We start from the raw sequence: 26,000 nt of genomic DNA, 5'->3' as shown, positions 1-26,000 counted from the left end.
GGCAGCTCCCACAACACTCAAGAAGCTTGACACCATCCAGGGCAAGGCAGCCCTGCTTGATTGGCACCACGTCCACAAACATTCACTCCCTCCACCACCGACGCACAGTAGCAACAGTGTGTACCATCTACAAGACGCAGGAATTCACCAAGGCACCTTAGACAGCACCTTCCAAACCCACTGCCCCTACCACCTAGAAGGACAAGGGCAGAAGATGGATGGGAACACCATCACCTGGAAGTTCCCCTCCAAGCCACTCACCATCCTGACTTGGAAATATATCGCCGTTCCCTCACTGTCATTGGATCAAAGTCCTGGAATTCCATTCTTAACAACACTGTGGGTGCATCTACACCACATGGACTGCAGTGGTTCAAGAAGGCAGTTCACCACCACCTTCTCAAGGGCAACTAGGGGTGGGAAATAAATGCTGGCTCAGCTAGTGAAGCCCACATCTCATGAATGAACAGTGTATTAGTGGTAAAACAAAAACAAGAACAGAATTACCTGGAAAAACTCAGCAGGTCTGGCAGCATCGGCGGAGAAGAAAAGAGTTGACATTTCGAGTCCTCATGACCCTTCGACAGAACTTGAGTTCGAGTCCAAGAAAGAGTTGAAATATAAGCTGGTTTAAGGTGTGTGTGTGGGGGCCGCTCCCCACACACACACCTTAAACCAGCTTATATTTCAACTCTTTCTTGGACTCGAACTCAAGTTCTGTCGAAGGGTCATGAGGACTCGAAATGTCAACTCTTTTCTTCTCCGCCGATGCTGCCAGACCTGCTGAGTTTTTCCAGGTAATTCTGTTTTTGTTTTTGTTTTGGGTTTCCAGCATCCGCAGTTTTTTTGTTTTTATATCAGTGTATTAGTGGTTACGGGTTTGGAAGGTGCTGTCTTAGGACCCTTAGTGAGTTCCTGCAGTGCATCAAACTCAGTGTCTTAACTCAGCGTTGCTCGGCGGTCTAGCAAAGGACTTTCACTCACTCTGGCGAATTCCTCAGCTTCTAAGTCTGTAACGAAACTTCTTCAACTGTTTGTTCAGGTTTTCTTCTTCAGTGTACATCTCTCTCATTAGACTTTAATTGCTTGTAGTTTTCAAACCTTGGGATGCTGTTCTGGGTTCATGTATTTAACTGCTACCTTTAGTGTCACCGCAGATCACCATGTCAGATTATGGTACTATCTCTGATGTGATATCTTTTAGAAACAATCACCAGTGCCAAGCGCATTGTACTATGCTGATCGCACTGATCTCTCACCTCTGCGAACCATGCTGCATTATGGTGCACTGTGGAGTCTGAACGATGAGATCTTGAGACTTGTATATTTAGACATGAACCGTTTATTGTTAACCTTTAACTATTTACAGATCCAAGCTATGTTCATGCATGGAGCTGTTACCTCCATGCAGGCTGGTTCCAAAGTGTTCTTTCTAGGCTGTTCTATCAGTTTATTACCATGTGATCCTATGCATCATACCATGGGCAGTGCTGTTCTCCAGTCCAACGTTAACCCTCGCTCTACTGGGCGCATTTACATTACAGTGGCATGGAGGCACATACAATATCGTACAACAGGCAACAAATGTTGTCTTTTCTAGCAATGCCCACACCCCATGAAAAAACAAATTACATCACAGATGCACACTTATAGCTGGAAATGGCCTCACATTCCTGTCCACCATGCTGGATGCTTAGGAGGTTGTTTAGCACTTGACAACAGGCAAAGTGTTCTCAAATGTCGAGTCCGTAAAATCTAATTTTGCACTGATAAGAATAATAGCAGCAAAAATGCCAGATTACTAATTTCTCTCCAACTTCATCTACCTGTGGTGAAGTGGTCTTGTCAGGGTCTGGGACTGAATAGGTGACATCACTAAGCCTGTGCCCAATTTTCCAATTTAGTCAATATTGCTGATTTAAGAATAAATGAATGCAGGTCAAATCATTAATTCCACTGAACATAACTTTGAATCTGTGAATGATGTCAGAATCTTGTCATTTTTTGCTACCTTTAAATAATTTCACTTTTTAAAAAAATAGGGCATTTGCTGCTAGGAATCAGAATAATATTCAATTTTTCTGTTAATGCTGCCATTTAAGTCATTGTACAAAAATCCACTCAGATCCTTTCCATCTTCTGTCTCTTCATGTAATAAACTGTATGCCTCTCCTCCCTGCTAAATTGGAATTTGTTCAACCAAATCCACATACACAGCACTAGGTGGCAGTCACATCTCTAAGTTTGCTGTTAACTTGTAAAGGTAAATTTAATGCTCCAAAACTCCCAACAAGGAGCTACACTCAAAGAGAGCACAGTTGGAAGATAGGTCTACAAAACAAAAGCTTTAGTTATCCAACAAGCTTTTCTCTTTGAGTTTGGTTCCCTGTTTGGCATGCAGGAACACTGATTTCACACTATAGTCATGTCCCCTTGTTCTCATCTATTCATTCTGCAGTAGAAGAGTAGTGACCTACTAATATAATATTCACAATTCTAACTGTACAGATCATTTTAACATTGTAGATTATTATTTGTCCCTAACACTTTGTTTCCAAATAAAATAGTCACTTTAGTCCATCATCGGAGTTAATTTATTTAAGAAAAAATGCTGCCTTTATTGTCCTTCTCCAAATTGTTTCCAATCTTTTAGCAATTTGTATATTAAGGTAAACTCGATACACTACCTCAAGCGATGAAAAGGAACTCCACCCCATTCCTGCTCACCAAAAAGAAGATATCAGAAAGATGACGAGGAGCCATTAATAATTATTACCTGAATAGTTGAGATGCAATTGCTAGGTGTAATACAACGGAGAATTGTTGCCCATTTTGTGATATGGATACATGTCTACACAAGCACTGGGTTGGAAATGTCAGAACTCATTTACTTGGGATCCCTAGTGTAAGCAATAAATTAACTTTCATCTGATTACTATGGCATGGACATTAGCTAAAAAGACTTTATGCTAACCCACTTCACTGCACAGTTCTCCAAGCCAGAAATATCTGACATATTCTTTGGTGCTCAACCTAAAAAAATTTAAGTACCTTCAACGTACGACCCCCTAGATTGTTGACGCTTTGCTTCATCTGAATCCTTGTGTAGTAAGTTTCCATCCTGTGCAAAATGAATAGCCATCTGGCTAATCATTGGGACTTGTTTGTAAGCTCTTTCCTTTAATATAAAAGAAAATGATGAGTTAAGAATTTACCTAACTGGTGAAATAATTACAAAGACGAGTAATATCTTTATGAACAAATTGCAGAAAAATTATAAATGCATTTATAAAGAATGCAATTACGATTTCACTACAAATACTAAACAGCAGAGCTTTCAGGAAAAGTCAATATACTTGTTATGGAAAATATGCTACAATAAACAAATTCACAACTACAAAAAAAGAAATAAAAAAAACACTCTCCAGTCTTTAGCAACATTTTCAAAACTCAGATGTAGCGAAGAATAAAAAAGTCTAAATAGTCAATTCTTGACCAATGTATGGTCTAAAGATCACTTTCCACGTCATTCAGCCTTCAGCCGACTCAGGAAAAGAGTACTTGAGGACCAGAATCTCAAACCCAACATTAATATCACTATTTATTGGGCAGCAGACCCCCATACTCCGATATACATTTGAGACTTGAATTGTAATGTGAGGGTCTGAATACAGTACCGCTCACACAGTGAGGTAAAAGAACACATGACCCACACCTAGGGTTTAGTCTAGTGTTGGAGCCATGTGCGCAAGCTAGCATGGAGACAGCTCCTCGCCTGACCTCTTTACTGTGTATATGTACATTGTTCTTGTAGTTAATAAATACATACAATTAACCTACTTAAGACCACAAAGACTTCATTAAGACCTACCGAATGATAACCACACCCTGCAGTATCACTGCAGCAAATGGAAAATTCCAAAACCTTGCAAAAAATGCAGAGAAAAACTAAAACCCTGCAAGACTAAAAAAAAAATTTGAAGAAACATTCCGACCTGAAGAAAAGCACAAGAAGCAGATACGCAGAGGAAAATCGCCAGGGAAAAGCTCCAAAGTAAAACTTGGAAGCTGAAGACAAACCTTTAAAATTCCTCACTGCAGCAGAAGACTCCATAGGATTTCTTGGCAGTCCAACATGCTGGACCAGAGTGCATAATCACCAGACCTGGCATGGGTGAGCTAAAACTTTTAAATTCCAAGATAAAACAAGTCCTCAGAAATATTTTAATAGTTCAGTGGTCAGAAATGTTGTTTAAAAACTGTCAGAAAAACCACATTCCCAAGCTGACACCTGAACACATGCTCGCTCCAGAAAAAAAAAGAAAAATAATTAATTAATTTGGATGAATCGCAACTAAAGAATCAGCTTTAAAGACCAGCAAAGGCAAGGTTCGATATTTTCATGTCCGAAAAACATAGTGCTGAGACAGAGAAATCTGCGGTCAGTTGATCCGTGCATCCATTGTTTAAAAATTGTTCAAGGCTGAGCGCGAGCATCATTGAAGTGGGTAAACTCTTGGTCTTCAAACAAACCAGGGCGACATCTTGAATTTGAGCAACTTCTTGAAGCTGAACCTACAATTTGGAATTTTTTAACCATGAATCAGGAATCCACTCTTCAAGATCAATTTACATTTATCCAAGGCCCAGATCAATCGCATAATCGGGGAATTTGGAGAAAAAGATTCCTTAGTTCATGATTGCTTTCAGGTCTAGAAAAAAGACAGAAGCTGAAAAAGTTAACGCACTGCTTCATTCAGTAGGCCCAATAGCAGGCGACAGTATTGCTAGACAAGGAATCAACGTATCATCAGCTAAATTTGAAAAAGTATTAAAATCATTTGATGTTTATTTTAACCCAAGAGGAGCCGGGAGTTGAAGAGAAGCACGAGAGGAGTCGGGAGTTGAAGAGGAGCACGAGAGGAGTCGGGAGTTGAAGAGGAGCGCGAGAGGAGTTGGGAGTTGAAGAGACGCTGGGAGAGCAGGGGTGACTAAGGGAGTTCGGTGAGGAGGGTACAAGGTGATCCTTGGAGTACCGTGAGTACGGCTGGGTAAGCATTTACTATTTTTATTGCTTATAGTTTTTAAGGTCTTATTTTGTGGTTCATCATTTGTAGGGGCTATATTCTGTAAACAATAAGGATCATGGAAGAAGGGCCGGAGAGTAATTGATAATAAGTATCTTCCAAAAGGTTTAGTTTAATTTAAAGGACTAAGTCATGGCAGGAGAGCTCAAAGCCGTGGCATGCTCTTCCTGTTCTATGTGGGAAGCCAGGCACATTTCCAGTACCTGGGGCCAACATGTATGTGGGAAGTGTCTCCAGCTACAGCTCCTGGAAGCCCGGGTTTTGGAGCTGGAGCAGCGGCAGGGAGCATCGTATAGAGAGGTGGTCACACCGCTGGTTAAGAGTCCACAGGCAAGAAGGGAATGGATGACCACCAGGCAAAGCAAGAGGACTAGGCAGGCAGTGCAGGAATCTCCTGTGGCTATTCCCCTGCAAAACAGATATACTGCTTTGGATACTGTTGGGGGAAATGGCCTCTCAGGAGAAACAACAACAGCCAAATTTGTTACACCATGGTTGGCTCTGCTGCACAGGGGAGGAGTAAAAAGTGTGGGAATGCAATAGTTATAGGGGATTCAATTGTAAGGGGAATAGACAGGCGTTTCTGTGGCCACTAACGAGACTCCAGGATGGTATGTTGCCTCCCTGGTGCTAGGGTCAAGGATGTCTCAGAGTGGCTAGAGGACATTCTTAAGGGGGAGGGTGAACAGCCAGTGGTCATGGTGCACATTGGTACAAACGACATAAGTAAAAAAAGGATGAGGTCCTAAAAGCAGAATATAGGGAATTAGGAAGTTGAAAAGTAGGACCTCAAAGGTAGTGATCTCAGGATTACTACCAGTGTCACGTGCCAGTCAGAGTAGAAATTGCATGATATATTGGATGAACACGTGGCTGAAGAGATGGTGTGAAGGGGAGTTTTTCAGATTCCTGGGGCATTGGGACCCGTTCTGGGGGAGGTGGGACCAGTACAGATTGGACGGGTTATACCTAGGCAGGACCGGGACTGATGTCCTAGGGGGAACTAGAGTGGCTGGGGAGGGTTTAAGCTAAAATGGCAGGGGAATGGGAATCTATGAGAGGAGTCAGGGGAAGGGGAATCAAAGACAAGAACAAAAGACAGAAAGCGAAACAAGAAAAGTGATAGTCAGAGAAGTCAAGGGCCAGAATCAAACAGGCCTCAGTGAAAAATAGTGGGAATGGGACAAGTAATATTAAAAAGACAAGCCTTTAGGCTTTGTGCCTTAATGTGAGGAGCATTCGCAATAAAGTGGATGAATTATCCGTGCGAATAGATGTAAACAGTTACGATATAGTCAGGATTACGGAGACATGGCTGCAGGGTGACCAGGGATGGGAACTGAACATCCAAGGGTATACGGTATTTAGGAAGGACAGACAAAAAGGAAAAGGCCGTGGAGTTGCATCGCTGGTTAAAGAGGAAATTAACGCAATAGTGAGGAAAGATATTAGCTCCGATGATGTGGAATCTGTATGGGTAGAGCTGAGAAATACTAAGGGGCAAAAAATGTTAGTGGGGATTGTATACAGACCCCAAAACTGTAGTGGTGATGTTGGAAATGGCATTAAACAGGAAATTAGAAACGCATATAATACAGGAACATCTGTAATTATCGGTGACTTTAATATGCATATAGATCGGGCAAATCAAATTAGTAACAATACTGTAGAGGAGGAATTCCTGGAGAGTATATGGGATGTTTTTCTGGATGAATACATTGAGGAACCAACGAGTGAACAGCCAACCCTCGACTGGATATTGTGTAATGAGAAAGGAATAATTGGCAATCTAGTTGTGCGAGGCCCCTCGGGGATGAGCGACCATAATATGATAGAATTCTTCATCAAAATGGAGAGTGACGTAGTTGATTCTGAGACTTGGGCCCTGAATCTTAATAAAGGAAACTACAATGATATGAGGCGCGAGTTGGCTATGGTGGATAGGGAAACGTTACTTAAAGGGATGATGGTGGATAGGCAATGGCAAACATTCAAAGAGCGCATGGGTGAACTGCAACAATTCTTTATCCCTGTCTGGCGCAAAAGTAAAACAGGAAAGGTAGCCAAACCATGGCTTACAAGAGAAATTAGAGAAAGTATTAGATGTGAGGAAGAGGCACACAAATTGGCCAGAAAAAACAACAGACCTGAGGATTGGGAGCAGTTTAGAATTTATCAAAGGAGGACCAAGTGATTGATTAAGAAGGAGAAAATAGAGTATGAGAGTAAGCTTGCAGGGAACATAAAAACTGACTGCAAAAGTTTCTATAGGTATGTGAAGAGAAAAAGATTGGTGAAGACAAATGTAGATCCCTTACAGTCAGAAACGGGAATTTATAATGGGGATCAAAGAAATGGCTGTCTTCACAAAAGGAGGTCAATAATAACATACCAGAAATGTTGGGGAACACAGGGTTTAGTGAGAGGGAGGAACTGAAAGAAATCAGTATTAGTAGGGAAATGGTGCTGAGGAAATTGATGGGATTGAAGGCTGATAAATCCCTGGGGCCTGATAATCTACATCCCAGAGTACTTAAGGAAGTGGCCCTAGAAATAGTGGATGCATTGGTTCTATAGACTCTTGAACAGTTCCTACAGATTGGAAGGTAGCTAATGTAACCCCACTATTTAAAAAGGGAGGCAGAGAGCAAACAGGGAATTAAAGACCGGTCAGCCTGACATTGGTAGTGGGAAAAATTCTAGAGTCCATTATAAAAGATTTAATAGCTGAGCATGTGGAAAACAGTGGCAGAATCGGACAGAGCATGGATTTATGAAAGGGAAATCATGCTTGACAAATCTACTGGAATTATTCGAGGATGTAACTAGGAGAGTTGATGAAGGGGAGCCAGTGGATGTGGTTTATTTAGACTTTCAGAAGGCTTTCGACAAAGTCCTACATAAGAGATTGGCGTGTAAAATTACAGCGCATGGGATTGGGGGTAGTGTATTGAGGTGGATAGAAAACTGGTTGGCAGACAGGAAACAAAGAGGAGAAATAAACGGGTCTTTTTCTGAATGGCAGGCAGTGACTAGTGGGGTACCACGGGGATCGGTGCTGGCACACCAGTTATTCACAATATACATTAATGATTTAAATGAGGAAATTAAATGTAATATCTTCAAATTTGCAGATGACACAAAGCTGGGTGGGAGGGTGAGCTGTGAGTAGGATGCAGAGATGCTTCAGTGTGATTTGGACAAGCTGAATGAGTGGGCAGATACAGTATAATGTGGATAAATGTGAGGTTATCCATTTTGGTAACAAAAACAGGAAGGCAGATTATTATGTGAATGGCTAAAAATTGAGAGAGGGGAATGTGCAACGAGACCTGAGCGTCCTTGTACACCAGTTCCTGAAGGTAAGCATGCAGGTGCAGCAGGTGGTAAAGAAGGCAAATGGTATGTTGGCCTTCATAGCCAGAGGATTCATTTCAGGAACAGGGATGTCTTGCTGCAATTGTACAGAGCCTTGATGAGACCACACCTGGAATATTGTGTGCAGTTTTGGTCTCCTTATCTGAGGAAGGATGTACTTGCTATAGAGGGTGTGTAGCGAAGGTTTACCTGGGATGGCGGGACGGACATATGGTTGGCAGACAGGAAACAGAGAAATAAACAGGTCTTTTTCCGAATGGTAGGCAGTGACTAGTGGGGTACCACAGGGATCGATGCTGGCACCCCAGTTATTCACAATATACATTAATGATTTAGATGAGGAAATTAAATGTAATATCTTCAAATTGAGGAGAGATTGAGTCGATTAGGATTATATTTGCTGGAGTTCAGAAGAAAGAGGGAGAATCTCATAGAAACCTATAAAATTCTAACAGGTTGATGCAGGAAGGATGTTCCCGATAGTGGGGGAGTCCAGAACTAGGGGTCACAGCCTGAAGATCTGGGATAGACCATTTAGGACTGAGATGAGGAGAAATTTCTTCACCCAGAGAGTGGTGAGCCTGTGGAATTTGTTACCACAGAAAGTAGTTGAGACCAAAACATTGTATGCTTTCAAGAAGGAGTTAGATATAGCTCTTGGAGGGAAAGGGATCAAAGGGTATGGGGAGAAAGCAGGAGCAGGCTTTTGAGTTGGATGATCAGTCATGATCATAATGAATGGCGGAGCAGGCTCGAAGGGCCGAATGGCCTACTCCTGCTCCTAGTTTCTATGTAAGTATCAAAATCCTCAAAAAGGCTAAATTTAATAAGCAGGGCCAGCAACCAGGAGAACCTGTCGAATCATTCACTCATAATCTGTACAGATGGCTGAAGGCTGCAAATATGGAGACCTAAAACCTGAACTTATCAGGGATAAAATAGTTGTAGGAATAGCAGACGACTCACTCTCAGATATGCTGCAAGCGAAGGGAGATCTAACCCCCGAGAAAGCTATCCAGTTGTTAGACTGTCTGAACTCTCTGTGCAGCACAGGTCCATTCTAAGAGGAGAAAGTAAACAATGGGAGAAAGGAAACCCCACAGTTCAGTTAGTTAAACAGCACAGAAACAGGAACACATCAGGCCAAGAAAAAAAATACCCTAACCAACCAGTAGAACGACCATGCCAGTATTGTAGAGAAAAACGTCCCCACATGGGAGATCAATGTCCTGTAATTTCAGCTGAATATTTTCTAGGTAACAAAATTGGACACTTCAGCAAACTGTGCAAGGCCAAAACATCTAAATACACAGAGGACCCAAAGATTATTCATGAGATCGAGACTGTACACCAAGAGGACACACAGCTATGCTTTTTGGGTGAGGTCAAAGATCCTGGCTTTTCATATTAGAATGCGGACATTTCAATTAACAGCCATCTCACAAACTTTAAATTGGACACGGGAGCCAGTGTTATGGTCCTATTGGATAAAGAACCATGGTTGAGAGACCCCTGCCTTTAAACAACACACACACCACTCTATGGGTCCAGAGGAATCTGACTTCTCGTCATAGGCATGATCCTGGAACCACTAAGGTATGATGGAAAACAAATCTTCAAGCTGTTGTAAGTCATCTATAACCATTCTTTTTCTCTCTTGAGCAGAGATGCCTGTGTAGCTCTGAATCTCCTCAAAATGGCAGAAGATGTCAAGACAACCACTGTCGTAAATTATACAGAACTGCAAGTTCCTGAGAGTTCAAACAAGAAGGAGTATCCTGACTGGGACTTTAATTCTGAACTGTCTTCTCTCTTGACAGAGCAGGTTTGTCCATTTTCATTGCAGGTGCCAGAAAGCCCTCATTGGTCAGACCAGCCAACCACTTAGATGATTATCATGACGTCTCCAGTGAAGGATAGACAAGAGAGCAACCAACAACAAGAGTGTCAACCTCCGGCTCCAACAACTGCTGATGAAATCAACATTGTGACTACAGAGAAAACACTGCAACTCCCAGCCAGCATGACAGTGCCACAGGCGATGCTGGAACCAAGTAGCAGCCGTCTACTGCCGACGGCATACCAGAGAGCCCACCGCAAAGGTGAGTTACTAAAAAACGACATCCTCATAACAGGAATTACTATTTTCCATCACAGAGGACATCACGATGAACCACATGACAAAAGATGAGGAATAAAAATCGCTATGGAGATGAGCACAGCATTTGTCCAATCAAAAAAAATGGGATAAATCAGCAACTACCTATCACCACAATTGCCAAATCAACAGAGCAGTTCAATGCTAAGGAATGGAAAAAAAGGATGAAAAGATACCCAGATACCAGAACAACCTCCAAATCAACAGTGTTTACCTATTCTGCCTACAATTCCTCTGACAGTGCTGCAAACAAGATATAGAAGGGTTATAAGGCCATCTGAACCTATGAGCTTAGAGACTTGAAGGGGGGAGATGGGGTAGTAATATTGATGTAAACACATGGGGTAGAGTAGAGTAGCTTGAACTACATTGAATAAAGGCTTGTGGGTGGTGTAGTATAAGGGTCTGGCACATGTAAGGTGAATGTAGGACTACATATAGTACCCCCTACACAGTGAGGTAAAAGAATACATGACCCACACTTAGGGGTCAGTCTAGTGTTGGACAAAACCATGTACACAAGCAAGCATGGAGACAGCTCCTAGCTTGAACAATTTATTGTATAAATGCACGTAGTTCTTGCAGTTAATAAATACATACAGTTAACCCACTTAAGGCACAAAGATTTCATTTTCTTTTATTCATTCAAGGGATGTGGGCTTCATGGCTAGGCTAACATTTATTACCCATTTGTAAATGCCCTTGAGAAAGTGGTGGTGAGCTGCCTTCTTGAACCGCTGCAGTCCATGTGGAGTAGGTACAACCACAGTGCTGTTAGGGAGAGAGTTCCAGTGACAGTGAAGGAACGCCAATATATTTCCAAATCAGGATGGTGAGTGGCTTGCAGGGGAAATTCCAGGTGGTGGTGTTCCCATGAATCTGCTGTTCTTGTCCTTCTAGATGGTAGAGGTCATGAGTTTGGAAGGTGCTGCCAAAGGAGCCTTGGTGAGTTTCTGCAGTGCAACTTGTAAATGGTACGCAATACTGCTAATGTCCGTCGATGGTGGAGGGAGTGAATGTTTATGGATGTGATGCCAATCAAGCAGACTGTGTTGTTCTGGATGGTGTCAAGTTTCTTGAATGTTGTTGGAGCTGCAGTCATCCAGGCTAGTAGAGAGTATTCCATCACACTCCTGACTTGTGCCTTGTAGACTGTGGACAGGCTTTGAGGAGTCAGGAGGTGAGTTACTTGCCACATTGTTCCTAGCCTCTGACCTGCTCTTGTAGCCACTGTATTTATATGGCTAGTCCAGTTCAGTTTCTGGTCAATGGTAACTCCCAGGATGTGGGTAGTGGGGGATTCAGCGGTAGTAATGCCATTGAATGTCATGGGGCAATGGTTAGATTCTCTCTTGTTGGAGATAATCATTGCCTGGCACTTGCCACTTGTCAGCCCAGGCCTGGATGTTGTCCAGGTCTTGCCGCATTTGGAGATGGACTTTATTAAGATCCACCAACCGGTATCCAACACCCCACAACATAAACAAGCTACAGAAGGCACCTCAAAGTGCTGAAGAAATATTACCAACAGTGCCTTTGCAATGTTCTGCAAATCTGGTGGTAAGAAAAGCAATTCAACAGGATTGTCCTCTCCCAAGCCAAGATACCCAACATTGAAGCACTAAAAACCTGCCCCACTAGGCAAGACAAGTCTTTCGTATCCTGTAATCAGGCTCCTGAAGCAGCTGCTCTACTGGGAACTTGGTTGCAGCAGGAGACTCCCAGGACAGTGGAAACGCTTTAGGGATGTCCTCAAAGTAATCCTGAAGAGGTCAAGCTGCTCTACTGACTCATGGGAATCCCTGGCTTGTGACTGGCCAAAATGGAGAAGGTCCATTCAGGAAGGCATTGAACATCTCAAGAGATTTTGTCAGAAATATGCAGAGGTGAAGTAGAGGCGTCAGAGAGAACACTAAAGCCTTCAAACAATTCATCCACTCAATCCTTCAAAAGCACCACCAGCCCCACATATGGCAGAGTCTGCAGACTGTGCATTGGACTCAACAGCCATCTTAGAACCCATCGAACTAGAGTGGAAGCATGCCATCTTCGATTCTGAGTGACTGTCTAAGAAGAAGAAGCAGAAACAACATATAGTCTAATAACATGCTACAATACTGGAGCACCAGAAACTAATAATGAGTGAACTACATGTGATAAAATCCTGAAGTTATTGAACTGCACAGATGTCAATTCAGCCTTTTTGCCAATAAATTATCTCTATATGGCCAGTGAAATCAAGTTTACAATGGCTAGTTTAAGGCAATTCTGCTTATTAAATCCAAGGTAGGGACCAAATAATATTTTCTAGCATCTGCATTGAGCTAAATTTCATAATTTTTTTTAATATCCACAATGTCAACAATGGAGGTCTTGTGCTGCAGTGGGTAGCATCCCTGCAACTAAGCCAGAAGCTCTGGATTCAAGTCCTGTTCCAGGACTTGATGGCCAAGGAAGGCACATTCATAACGCGGCCAAACAGGTTGAGTATCAATCTGCAAATCCTTCCAACATACGCTAATGGCAGACGGTAAGAGCAGGACAGAGTCCTGGTCAGCCATGTGATGAAAACCATCACCATTCATAGCTCCAGACTACAACATGCACGTAAAAGTGCATGTTGTGGGGGCCAGTTGGCACTGTTGGCTGGACAGCCAAAGGAAATCAAATTGGTGCCAACAGCACAAGGTTCAATCCCTGTTTCAGCTGGGATAGATTCAGAACCTGCCTCCTTGCGTTACCTGTGGTGGCGATCGTGGTGCTGTGGGTAGGACCTGCCTTCCGGCAGAGCACTGAAGAAGAAGAATGAATGCAAATGCGTTAGAAGCAGTTCAGAGAAGGTTTACTAGACTAACACCAGGAATGGGATTGTCTTATGAGGAAAGGCTGGACAGGTAAGGCTTGCATCCATTAGAATTTAGAAGAGTAAGAGGCAACTTAATTGAAACCTTAAAAGATCCTGAGGGGTCTTGGCAAGGTCGATGTGGAGAGAATGCTTCCTCTTGTGGGAGAATCCAGTACTAGGGGCATTGTTCAAAAATAAGGGGTCACCCATTTATGACAAAGATGCGGAGAAAACTTTTCTCCCAGAGGGTCGTGAGTCCTTGGGATTCTCTTTCTCAAAGGGCGGTGGAAGCAGAGTCTTTGAATGTTTTTAAGGCAGGGATAGATATATTCTTGATAAGCTAGGGGCTGAAAGGTTATCAGGGCTAGAATCCAGCATTCTCATGTGAAGTTGAGGTTGAAATTGGATCAGCCATGATCTTATTAAAAGGTGGAGCAGGCTCGAATGGCCAAGTGTCCTACTCTTGCTCCTAATTCATATGTTTGTATGTTCATAAGAATGTCATCAATAATATTTATTATTCAGTGTGAGGTAATTGGTTTGCTTGCGTGTTACAAGTCTAAGTAATCAATTAATAAAAAGTGTACCGGAAAAGAAATACAGTCTTGCATTTATATGACACCTTTATAAGCCCAGGACATCCATCTTACAGCATTTAATGTAATTTAAAGTGTAATGTAGGAAATACGGAAGTCAATTGGTACCCATCTAGAACCCACAAACAGCAATAAAAATAAATGGCCAGATAACCTGTTTGGTCAAGGGATCATATACTTGTTCCATTGGAAAGCCTTCCAGAAAGCTTGCATTTAATGTCAAGGAACATGGAGGAATCCAGCACCAACCTGGCACATGACTTTGCGCAGAGCTTGGAGCTCATTCTTTCCAACATAGAAAGTTGGCTGCCTCCATCAACCCTCCTTTGGAAACTGGCATGATATAGCTTTTGGTGGGCGATGTCCCAATTTCCAATGCAGCACAAGCAGCTTCTACCAAAGTTCTGAGTGCTGCAGTGCAAGTTTACATGTCTGCCACGCAAGATCAGACTGCTGCTATCATGGTTCTGGATATCAGAGTTCAAAATGACTTTCAGGGTGTCACAGTAGTAAAACAATCTGTTCACCAAGGGATTACAAGGATTGCTAGGGTGCTGGCCCAGGTGAGTATTACTGGCTCCATGAAGCACAAACCTGTCCTCTCTAGGAATGACAGCATTCAAATTCCCACCATTGCCACTCCACCAGTCCCTTTGCTGTTGCCTGCCAAACAGCCATCCCAGAATGTTGCTGCCCATGCCAAGATTGTGAAGTATGTAGGTAGGCTTTCTAAGCCTATCGCTTTTGAGGTCACTCTTTCCAAAACCATCCTGCAATCTCTTTCACTGTAAGTCTGTATCCTTCCATCAGCCATGTTGTAGCCACTGGGGTAACACTGCATAGGAATCCAAAGGCACACAGAAGACAGACACTAAGGGAATGCATAAAGGAGATTAGTTTGTGATTGTATGCAATATGGCATGATTTCATTTGTAAATGTGGTTTGTTAACATTGTGTGGGCTTTCATTTTTATGTTGTGGCCAAGAGGACAATATGTCAGCCAGTGAAAAGGGAAGATAAGGAGTGTGAGACTGTTGGTGAATGAGGAATTAGGGTTGAGGTTAATGGTATTGTACTTGAATGAGTTTTTCATGTGCAGCCTAAGCAGAGGTAGGTTGTGTAGGCTGCAGTCTCCTTTAATCTTCCTCCTATTCCTCCTCCTCCTTGTTACGCTTCTGCTCTTGAGCTTCTTGCCTAACAGATGGTAGCAAGGTAAAAGCAAACAACTGTGGATGCTGGAAATCCAAAACAAAAATAAAAATACCTGGAAAAACTCAGCAGGTCTGACAGCATCTGCGGAGAGGAACACAGTTAACATTTCGAGCCCGTATGGCTCTTCAGCAGAACTAAGGAAAAATAGAAAAGAGGTGAAAAATCGGGGAGAAGAGCAATACTTCTTCAAGGTAGGCATTCCTTGAAGAGAAGTGGCAGTCAATTAAACACTAAGATAAAAGCAAAAAACTGCGGATGCTGGAAATTCAAAACAAAAATAAAAATACCTGGAAAACCGTTTCCTCATGAGGGAAAGTTTGGATCAACACAACAATGGTCTGCTCCTTCTGCTGCTTCTCATTGTATGCATGCTACATATGTGTGCATAGGTTACAACAGAGTCATTAGCCATGCCGCTCAGTAAACCATCTTCTGAATTCCATGGTGGCTGAAATATAGCTGACAACAGTGGACTACTCATACTGAAAGCATTATGACTGCTGCTAAAATAACTGGGCATTGACCTGCTTGATGCATTGCCCATGATCACACATGCCAGCTATATGTTGAGTAAATGTGATCCCTTTCGGTCCCGGTTCATGATCAAATTGACAAGCAGTGTAGCAAAGTAATGTGCATGGAGTCAATGGTACCCTGCAAGATAGGGAAGACTGTAAATATTTCAACTCCAAATCCTCAGTCTGCCTTCTTATCTCTGATAAGAGATAATGAAATGTAAATGAAGAGACAGCCTCAGTGACCTCTCTTACACAGCAGTGGATGGAAAACCAAAATATTGCAAACATTTCCAGCTCTAGCATAAGAGAAGCTAAGTGCATTGTCACGATAGCGAGATATTGTGAGTGAGCGATCAACTGCTAATTGCACAACCGAACCAAAAACATGCTTAACTGTTTAAAAGGGATTCTTTTTTCAAAAGCAAGGAAAAAAGCAATCACTAAAGATGGCTACCATGAGTCACCTGATTCTGGAAATGTAAGTTGACCACTAAGTTACTCTTTGGAGCGTAATGCAGACATGGTCTGACATGACTGCTCATGGAATTTCACACCTGGGGGTATCAAGGTCCACTTCAAAAAAGCTAAATATCAAGACAATGGGGAACTGCTAGCCAGCCAGGGTATACAACCAAAAGGCATTCAAATGTGGGAGAGGTAGTGGTACAGTAGACTAGTAATCCAGAGATCCAGGTTCGAATCCCACCACAGCAGATGGTAATTTTAATTCAATAAAAATCTGGAATTAAAAGTCGATTAATTAATTAAACCCACCTGTTCACAAATGTCCTCTGGGAGAGGAAATCTGGCCTACATCTGACCCACCTGGTCTGGCCTACATGTGACTCCAGACCCACAGCATGTGGTTGACTCTTAACTGTCCTCTGAAATGGCAGAGCAAGCCACTCAGTTGCATCAAACTGCTAAAAAGCCTAAAAGGAATAAAACTGGATGGACCACCCAGCATCGACCTAGACATCAGAAACAACAATGCAAACTCAGCCCTGTTGACCCTGCAAAGTCCTCCTCCAGGGGCTAGTGCCAAATTGGGAGAAATGTCTCACAAGCTAGTCAAGCAACAGCCTGACGTAGCCATACTCATGGAATCATACCTCACAAATAATGTCCCAGGCACCACCATCACCATCATGGATATGTCCTGTCCAAAGGGCAGGACAGACTGAGCAGAGGTGGCAGCACGGTGGTATACAGTCGGGAAGGAGTTGCCCAGGAAGTCCTCAACATTGATTCCAGTCCCCATGATGTCTCACTGTATCAGGTCAAACATGGATAAGGAAACTTCCTGCTGATTACCACATACCGCACTCCCACAAAAGATTGGCAAAGACAAACATAGATCCCTTACAGTCAGAAATGTGGGAAATTATAATGGGGAACAAAGAAATGGCAGAAGAAATGAACACGTATTTTCGTTCTGTATTCACAAAAGAGAACACAAATAATTTCCCAGAAATGTTAGGGAAACAAAGGTCTAATGAGAGAGAGGAATTGAAGAGAATCAGTATTAGTAAAAAACTGGTGCTAGAGAAATTAATGGGTTAAAGACTGAAAAATCCCCAGGGCCTGATAATCTACATCCCAAAGTATTAAAGGAAGTGGCACTGGAAATATTGGATGCATTGGTGGTCATCTTCCAAAACTCTATAGACTCTAGAGCGGTTCCCACAGATTGGAGGGTGGCAAATGTAACCTCACTACTTAAGAAAGGAGGGAGAGAAAAAACAGAGAATTACAGACCAATTAGCCTAACATCAGTAGTGGGGAGAATGCTAGAGTCTATTATAAAAGGCGTGGTAACAGAAAACTTGGAAAGCATTAACGGGATTAGACAAATTCAGCATGGGTTTATGAAAGGGAAATCATGCTTAGCTAATCTACTGGTGTTTTTTGAGGAGGTATGTACTAGAATAGCTAAGGGAGAACCAGTGGATGTGGTGTATTTGGATTTCAAGATTTTTGATAAGGTCCCACATAAGAGGCTAGTGGGCAAAATTAAAGCACATGGGATTGGGGGTAATATACTGGCATGGATTGAGAATTGGTTGACAGACCGGAAACAGAGATTGGGAATAAATGGGTCTTTTTCCAGGTGGCAGGCGGTGACAAGTGGTATACCACAGGGATCAGTGCTTGGGCTCCAGCTATTCACAATATATATAAATGACTTGGATGAGGGAACCAAATGCAATATTTCCAAGTTTGCTGATGACACAAAACTGGGTGGGGTTGTGAGTTGTGAGGAAGATGCAAGGAGGTTTCAGGGCGATTTAGACAAGTTGTGTGTGTGGGCAAACACATGGCAGATACAGTATAACTAGATAAATGTGAAGTTATAGACTTCGGTGCGAAGAACAGAAAGGCAGAGTATTATTTAAATGGTGATATATTGGGAAATGTGGATGTACAAAGGTGTCCTTGTACACCAGTCAATGAATGTAACTAGGCAGGTGCAGCAAGCAATTAGGAAGGCAAATGGTATGTTGGCCTTCATTGCAAGAGGATTTGAATTCAGAAGTAAGGATGCCTTACTGTAGTTATTCAGGGCCTTGGTGAGACCACACCTAGAATAAGGTGTGCAGTTTTGGTCTCCCTACCTAAGAATGGATATACTTGCCATAGAGGGAGTGCAGTGAAGGTTCACTAGGCTTATATGGAGGATGGCAGGATTGTCATATGAGGAGAGATTGGTTCGAATGGGCCTGTATTCACTAGAGTTTAGAAGAATGAGAGGGGATCTGATGAAACGTATAAAATTCTAACAGGGCTAGACAGACTGGATGCAGGGAGGATGTTTTCCCCAGTTGGGGAGTCTAGGACCAGGGGCCACAGTCTCAGGTTATGGTGCAGGCCATTTAGGACTAAGATAAGGAAAAGCTTCTTCACTCAGAGGGTGGTCAACCTGTGGAATTCTCTGCCACAGAAGGCTGTGGAGGCAGGTTCACTGAGGATATTCAAGGAAGAAATTGATAAATTTTTGGATATTAGGGCCATCAAGGAGTATGGAGAGAAAGCAGGAATATGGCGTTGAGATAGAGGATCTGCCATGATCATATTGAATGGCAGAGCAGGCTCGAAAGGCCAATGGCGTACTCCTGCTCCTAGTTTCTATGTTTCTCAAGGTCAATGAATGATAAGCAATAAATGCTGACCCAGTCAGGGAAGCCCACATCCCATAATGAATAAAAAACACTCCCTGTGGAGGATAAAAGAACTCCATCTCCTGTGCTTTCTCCTATCTTGAAAGGTTTCTGAGGTGGAACATCAAAATGTTGTTACTTCCTCTACAACAATGACTACGGCAGACATGGTAATCAAATTCCTTTGGAATAGACAGTGAGCAAGACTTTTAAGAACTGGGTTTGCCAAGCAGAAGAATCTGGAGAAGCTGCTATTGGAACAGTAAGGAATCTCTCTCTCTCTCTCCCTCTCCCCCCCACCCCCTGGAATAAGCGGTTCAAGAAATCAGCATACCCAAGATCTAGCAACGAACCAAGATCTTATAAGAATTGCAAAACCTTCTACATTTACCTGCTCCAAGGAACTGGATAACTTCAATCGGCCGAAACATTTAATCATCTACACCTCAAAGACAAGCGAAGGATTTCTAACCATCTATTCTTTTAGCTTTTATTTGCAATTTCCTCACTTCTGTATACCTTGCTCTTTCTTTGACTCAAGAAAACCTCATGATTGGCTCCTTATTGTTCACTACATAGATAGCAAAAAATACATTTACATTTAGAAAAGGTATCCACGGGTAAAAGTAATTCAAAAACCTTTGTTGTGACCAACCAAGGAGATTGAATAGAGGGGTGCCAGTTCACTCCTCCTCACCTGGTAACAACATAAAGTTTCATAGCCATGGTCACCTTCACAACCACTGGAATAGAATCCTCACCCTACTTGGGGGTGCAGTTGTAGTTCCTGCAGTTTGCAGATTTCAATGAAGACCTTAGTGAGAGATTGAGTAGACTAGGGCTATATTCCCCGGAACTTAGAAGAACGAAGGTGATCTAATTGAAACATATAAAATTCTTAAAGAGCTTGACAGGGCAGATGTTGGGAGGATGTTTCCTTGGCTGGGGATTCAAGAGCAAGGAACCACAGTCTCAGAATAAGGCCATTAGAGAAACTTCCTCACTGAAAAGGTGTAACCATGAGAATAAACAAGCCAGAAACATAACAAGAGATTGTAAGAGCTTTTATAAGTATATAAAAAGGAAGAGCGTTGTTAAAGCAAACATTGATCCCTTCGAAGCAGAGATAAGAGAAATTATAAAGAGGAGTGAAGGAATGGTAGAGGCATTGAAATGTTTTGTGTCTATCTTCACAATAAAAGACACAAGATGCATACCAGAAATAGAGAGTAACCTAGGGTCTTTTTAGAGAGTGAGGAAATTAAGGTAATTCATATCAGCAGACAAAACGTATTGTAGAAACCTAAGGGACCAAAATCCGACAATTCTCCAGGACCTTATGGCGTACACCCTCGGGCTTTAAAAAAGATAGCTGCAGAGATAATGGATGCACTAGCTATGATTTTCCTTAATTCCCTAGATTCAGGAACAACCCATCAGCTTGGAAGTTGGCAAATTTAATGCTAATTTTCAAAAAGAGTGGGAGAGCGAACACATGCCAGTTGGCCTAACATCAGTTGTTGGGAAAATGCTAGGACCTATATTAAGAAAATCTTAACAATGCACTTAGAAAAGCATTGTACGTTTAGAACAAGTCAATAGGGTTTTATGAAAGGAAAATTCAGTTTGATAAATTTATTAGAGTTTTTTGAGGATGTAACTAGTAGAGTAGATAAAGGGGAACCAGTAGATATAATAAACCTGGATTTTCAAAAGGCATTCAATAAGGTGCCACACAAAAAGTTAATAGGCAAGATAAGGGCTCATGGAGTTGGGGGTAATATATTAGCATGGATAGAGGATTGGTTAATGGACAGGAAGCAGAGAGCGGGCATAAACTGAACATTTTCAAGTTGGCAGGCTCTGATTAGTGCAAGAAGTGCTACAAGGATCAGTGCTGGGGCCTCAGCTATTTACAATCTATATTAATGCCTTAGATGAAGAGACAGAGTTTCTAAACATTTGCTGATGACACAAGGCTAGGTGGAAAGGTAAGCGGCAGAGAAGACAGAGGGAGGTATAGACAGGTTAAGTGAGTTGGCAAAAAGATTGTAGATGGAGTATAACATGGGGAAGTGCAAAGTTATTCACATTGATCATCAGAATAGAAAAGCAGAATTTTTTTTTAAAAGGTTTGAAACTTGTAAACATTGATGTTCAAAAAGATTTGGTTGTACGCGGTACAGCAAACAATTCAGAAGGCAAATGGCATGCTGGCCTTTAGTGCAAGTGGATTGGAGTACAAGAATAAAGAAGTCTTGGTACAATTGTACAGGGCTTTGGCAAGACTACGTCTGGAATACAGTGTAAAGTTTTGGTCGCCGTATTTGGGGAAGGATTTACTTGCATTGGAGGTAGTACAGCGAAGGTTCACTGAATTAATCCCTGGGATGAAGGGGTTGCCCTATCATGAGAGGCTTATGCCTATATTCCCTGGAGCTGAAAAGAATGAGAGGCAATCTCATGGGAACATACAAGATTCTGAAGGGGCTTAATAGGTCAGATGCTGAGAGATTGTTTCTGCCAGTTATGGAATCTAAAACATGGGGGCACAGTCTCAGGATAAGGGGACAAACAGTTAGGACTGAAATGAGGAGAAATTACTTCACTCAAGTGTTGCAAATCTTTCGAATTCTCTACCCCGGAGGGTTGTGGATGCTCCATTGTTGAATACTTTCAAGGATGGGATAGACAGGTTTTTGGTCTCTAAGAGAATCGAGGAATATGGGAAGTGGGCAGAAAAGTGGATTTGAAGCCGAAGATCAGTCATCATCACTGAATGGTGGCGCAGGCACGACGGTCATATAGTCTACTCCTGCTCCAAATTCTTGTGAATCTTTGGAATTTCCTACCCCAGAGAGCAGTGGATGCTCAGTCATTGAGTATATTCAAGACAAGGATTGATTGATTTTTGGGTGCTAAAGGAATTAAGGAACATGGGATGGTGCAGGAAGGTGAGGTTCGGTTGAAGATTAGCTATGATCTTAACGAAGGGGAAGCAGGCTCAAAGAGACAAATAGCCTATTCCTGTTCCTGTTTCTTATATTCTTATTTTCCTTAGTAAAGCAGAGATCATTCCTCACTGGAGTTCAGGCGGGCTATTGCTCCCTGAATACTCGGGGAAGATATCTCTTGCTGAGAGCCCTTGCTCTGCATGACCTCTGCTCATTCTCCCACTCATGTTCTTTCCAAGGAGAAAGCCGAATAGTGCACCCAAGAATGGGTGCAACTATTTTTGTGCAGAAGACTTGCAAAAAGCCATTCAGCACTTGCCAGACCACTCCCTGTAGACTTTTGCAACTTTAAACAAGTAAATAAAGCAACAAACACTTGTAAAATTATAGCAAACGCTAGAAGAAATCAGCCAGCATCAAACCTGTAAGTATTAATGATCCCTTTATATAGTCATGATGGGAGGTCCCTCTTGCTACTTAACATGTGAGCTGGATTGGTGGAATTCCAAAATAACAGTGCTGGAATCAAAGCAGCATGACTTCATGATCTGCCTGCTCTGCATACTTCCAGCAGATGCTCACTGCACATGCACTAATGCCTTTGCCAAGATGGCATCCAGCATGTTTCCGATCCAAAGTGTGCATGCACAATGCATACACTATCTTGAATCCCTAACAGCACTCACAGTGCCCAAAAACAAGGGTGCCATTAAGGCCAATTTCTTGCCCATCATTTGTGAGGACTTTGGAGTGAGACGAGATTATTTCATTTGTGACATATTTACCTTACATGGTACCCTCCGAGTTTCCAACCAAACTCTAGATATTAGCCTTTGATGAGATTTTCTGTCAAATACTTCAAAATACACCAAACTATATAATTATTTTTCCTCAAAATATGTCATTTACAGAATTATAATACTCACTTTAAAGCTGAATCTCACAATGTTTTGTGGAGCATGGGGGTTGTTGGCAGTAAGAACACGAGTAATTTCTTCCTTCAATTCCTAAAAGTAATCATATGGTATATTGTTAAAATTTATCTCAGTAACTGATTTCACACTTCCTAGTGAGAAGCAATGCTCAAATACAGCACAGGTTGGAGTATCCATATTACGGTGTTGCACCCCATTCTAAATAATCATTCCCACAAGCACATCTTTCTAAGAGTGCTGCAAGTACAACTTCAATGAATCTACCTCATAGTAACAAAATTTCAGGATATTTATGACCAATCACAGTATTTATACTTTGGAAGTTCTTCACCTTTCACAAAAAAACATTTACATCTAGACTTCCCCTTGCCAGTAACAACATTAATAGAGCAGCTAACAACAAAAGAAGGATAGCAGCTCTGTTCCACCTCAACAATTTATTTCTGGAACTGGGGGCTCACATCATAGGAAACATCCACCTCAGAAAGTTGTAACATTTAAAATTGGAGATGGGAATGACAAACATCAATTCCCAACATATAGGCATGCAAGACATTACTTTTAAAGGATGCCTATCTGAAATATCTGCCCTGTGTCTAACTGTTTTTGGTAATTTATTTTCTGTTGGACTTAGGTTCTCATGAATCTTGGTAACAATTTTATTTCATCCCCAGGACCATGACTGTCATCAATACATACTTAGAAGAAAGGAGCTTCTTACATTGGAACACCTGAGAGAGTGAGAGGTGTATTATTTTCCTAATTGCCAGGACACCAACAAAGGTAGCCACATTCTACTTTAGCAGTTAGTGCAAAGGGAGGCTCTTTTTCCAGCAGATGCTGAGGCATCATGGATGAAAGAAGAAGAACAAAGGACTTACATTAAGATACCGCCTTTCAGGCCATGCTAAAGTGCCTCACATGTAATGGAGTACTTCTCTAGTATTGTAGGGGAATGTGGCAGCTAAATTGCACATAGCAAGGTCCCAGATACAGCAAAATAAATGACCAGGTTTTAGTCATGAGGGTCACGGGATAAATAATGGTCCAGGCACCAGAAGAACACTGTTCTAGTTCAAAAAATGATTTACATTCACTTAGGACAATAATTGAGGCCTTGATTTAATGTCTCGTCTGAAAGACAGCATCTCCAATAATGCAGCAATTCTTCAGTACTCTGCTAAATATTGATTAGGTGCTCAAGCCTCTGGAGTGGGGCTTGAATTAACAACTTTTTAACTCAGAGGTGAATATACTATCACTGACCAATGATAAATCTAGATTTTCTGACATGGACTGTTTAGATCTGAATGGTAAGTGGCATTACTTCATTTTGGATACTTCCTCTGCAACAACCTAATCGCAATATTACGCTTTCAGTAGCACTACAAGAAAGAGATCATGCCAGGGTAATCAACAAACTTCACATCATGAATGACCAGACAAAATAAGATGTCACCAACCTTATCTGCTGGCCTTTGTATACCTATCTGACAATGACCATGATGAACTGTCTCCAGACAGTGCATCTTAGCAGACCCTGGTGCAAGTTGTGCCATCAAATATAAAAAGACCTGCAGTTCCCATGCAGCATAGGACTGGTAGATCTAGTTAAAATAACATTTGCTGTGGCTTAAAATTTTACTCCTGCTCTTTCCAGACACACTGTAATGCTGACCTATGAAGATTATGCCATGAAGAGGCACAAGGCACTACAGCTGTTTTGGGCAAGCTCAAAGGGATCTTTTCCTGTCCAATATTGTTCATATGCCCATATATAACATGTAGAATCACCTGCACTTCAATAGGCATCAACAGCTGGACGGTGAATTATCTCATCACTTGCTTACGGTATCTTTTTATACATTTATGATCAGGAAACTTCCACAAATTCACATACACTTTCCCACAAACTGAAATTCCATTTAAATTAAGCTTAAATTAAAAAAAGAATAAACATTTATTTTCTCAACACCCGTAATCAAATCGCAACAGCACCTCTTCACTCATCTACACAAGATGCACACACACAAGAAAAGGTGATTACAAATGAGGTCACTATTACCCTAAAATTTTGAGATGATAGCTGGAAATGTTGCAGGCCTGAGGATTCTCTCCTTGTTCACTGAAGACAAGGGAGGTTGGAAGTTTCTAGTGATGAATTCACAGTGGCTTATTCCTGGCAACAGTCGGTTTCTAGCTTGGTTCCACAATTCAGTAGAAAAAAAAAGGATAGATCCACTTTCTCTGTCTATAAATGGATGCTAGGCAGGATCTATTTATTGGGAGGGATGTCTTCCCTCTGTGGTCTCTGTCTCCCAAACTGACTGACCTTGGCTGTTCAAGACATGAGTTAATGAGGTGTTTCCTATCATAAGCTAGTTCTGCCACGTAACCATAGTATTAGTGTTCCTATTGTCCACGAAAATAGATCCTGACGGTGCTAGCATAGGCGCAAAATGTTGTTTGAATCTCGGCCATTTGCAGCTCATTGCAATTTTGTGGAATTTCAATTTGCATTCATTATGTCTAGGCAGCCTTTCTATCTCAGTTTCTGTAGACAGTTAGACAATAGTAACTGTTAACACCACACAAGGGATCTGTTGCATTCTAAGGTCTCTTAAATGGAACGTACCGGAATGGTTGTTTACATTTTAATGCCCTATCATAAAAGCAGCCTACTTCCAGCCTTGGGCAGGTTCATGGATATTTGAGAAAGACAAAGAGAGAAAGTTACATTGCCTCCCCTTGACTCCATCCTGTGTTAAGGTAAATTGTCCATTTTGATTAAAAGCAAAAAACTGAGGATGCTGGAAATCCAAAACAAAAACAGAAACAGAAATACCTGGAAAAACTCAGCAGATCTGGCGGCATCGGCGGAGGAGAGCACAGTTGACATTTGACCTGGAAAAATTTATTAACTTTGCTTCAAATCTCCACCCCTCCATCATTTTCACATGGTCCATCTCTGACACTTCCCTTCCCTTCCTTGACCTCTCTGTCTCAACTTCTGGTGATAGACTGTCCACCAATATCCATTACAAGCCTACCGACTCCCACAGCTACCTCGACTACAGCTCCTCACACCCCGCTTCCTGTAAGGACTCCATCCCATTCTCTCAGTTCCTTTGCCTCCGTCGCATCTGTTCTGATGATGC

At 42.0% G+C, this 26,000-nt stretch overlaps 1 protein-coding gene across 1 annotated transcript in view; it reads right to left on the bottom strand.

Annotated features, from left to right (window-relative positions):
• The window catches only part of dnai1.2 (dynein, axonemal, intermediate chain 1, paralog 2), a 337,978-nt gene that overhangs the window by 301,924 nt on the left and 10,054 nt on the right, over nt 1-26,000 (bottom strand). Inside the window, exons 4-5 of the mRNA XM_041183411.1 lie at nt 22,834-22,914; nt 3,052-3,178 (exon numbers count right to left, since the gene is read on the bottom strand). Coding sequence (XP_041039345.1) covers nt 3,052-3,178; nt 22,834-22,914 — 208 coding nt within the window. The remainder of the gene's footprint in view (nt 1-3,051; nt 3,179-22,833; nt 22,915-26,000) is intronic.

Source organism: Carcharodon carcharias, chromosome 1 (genome assembly GCF_017639515.1).
Source record: "Carcharodon carcharias isolate sCarCar2 chromosome 1, sCarCar2.pri, whole genome shotgun sequence".
Lineage (NCBI taxonomy): Eukaryota > Metazoa > Chordata > Chondrichthyes > Lamniformes > Lamnidae > Carcharodon > Carcharodon carcharias.
Note: the sequence above shows the minus strand (reverse complement) of the source record. Positions and strands in the feature narration are given on the sequence as shown.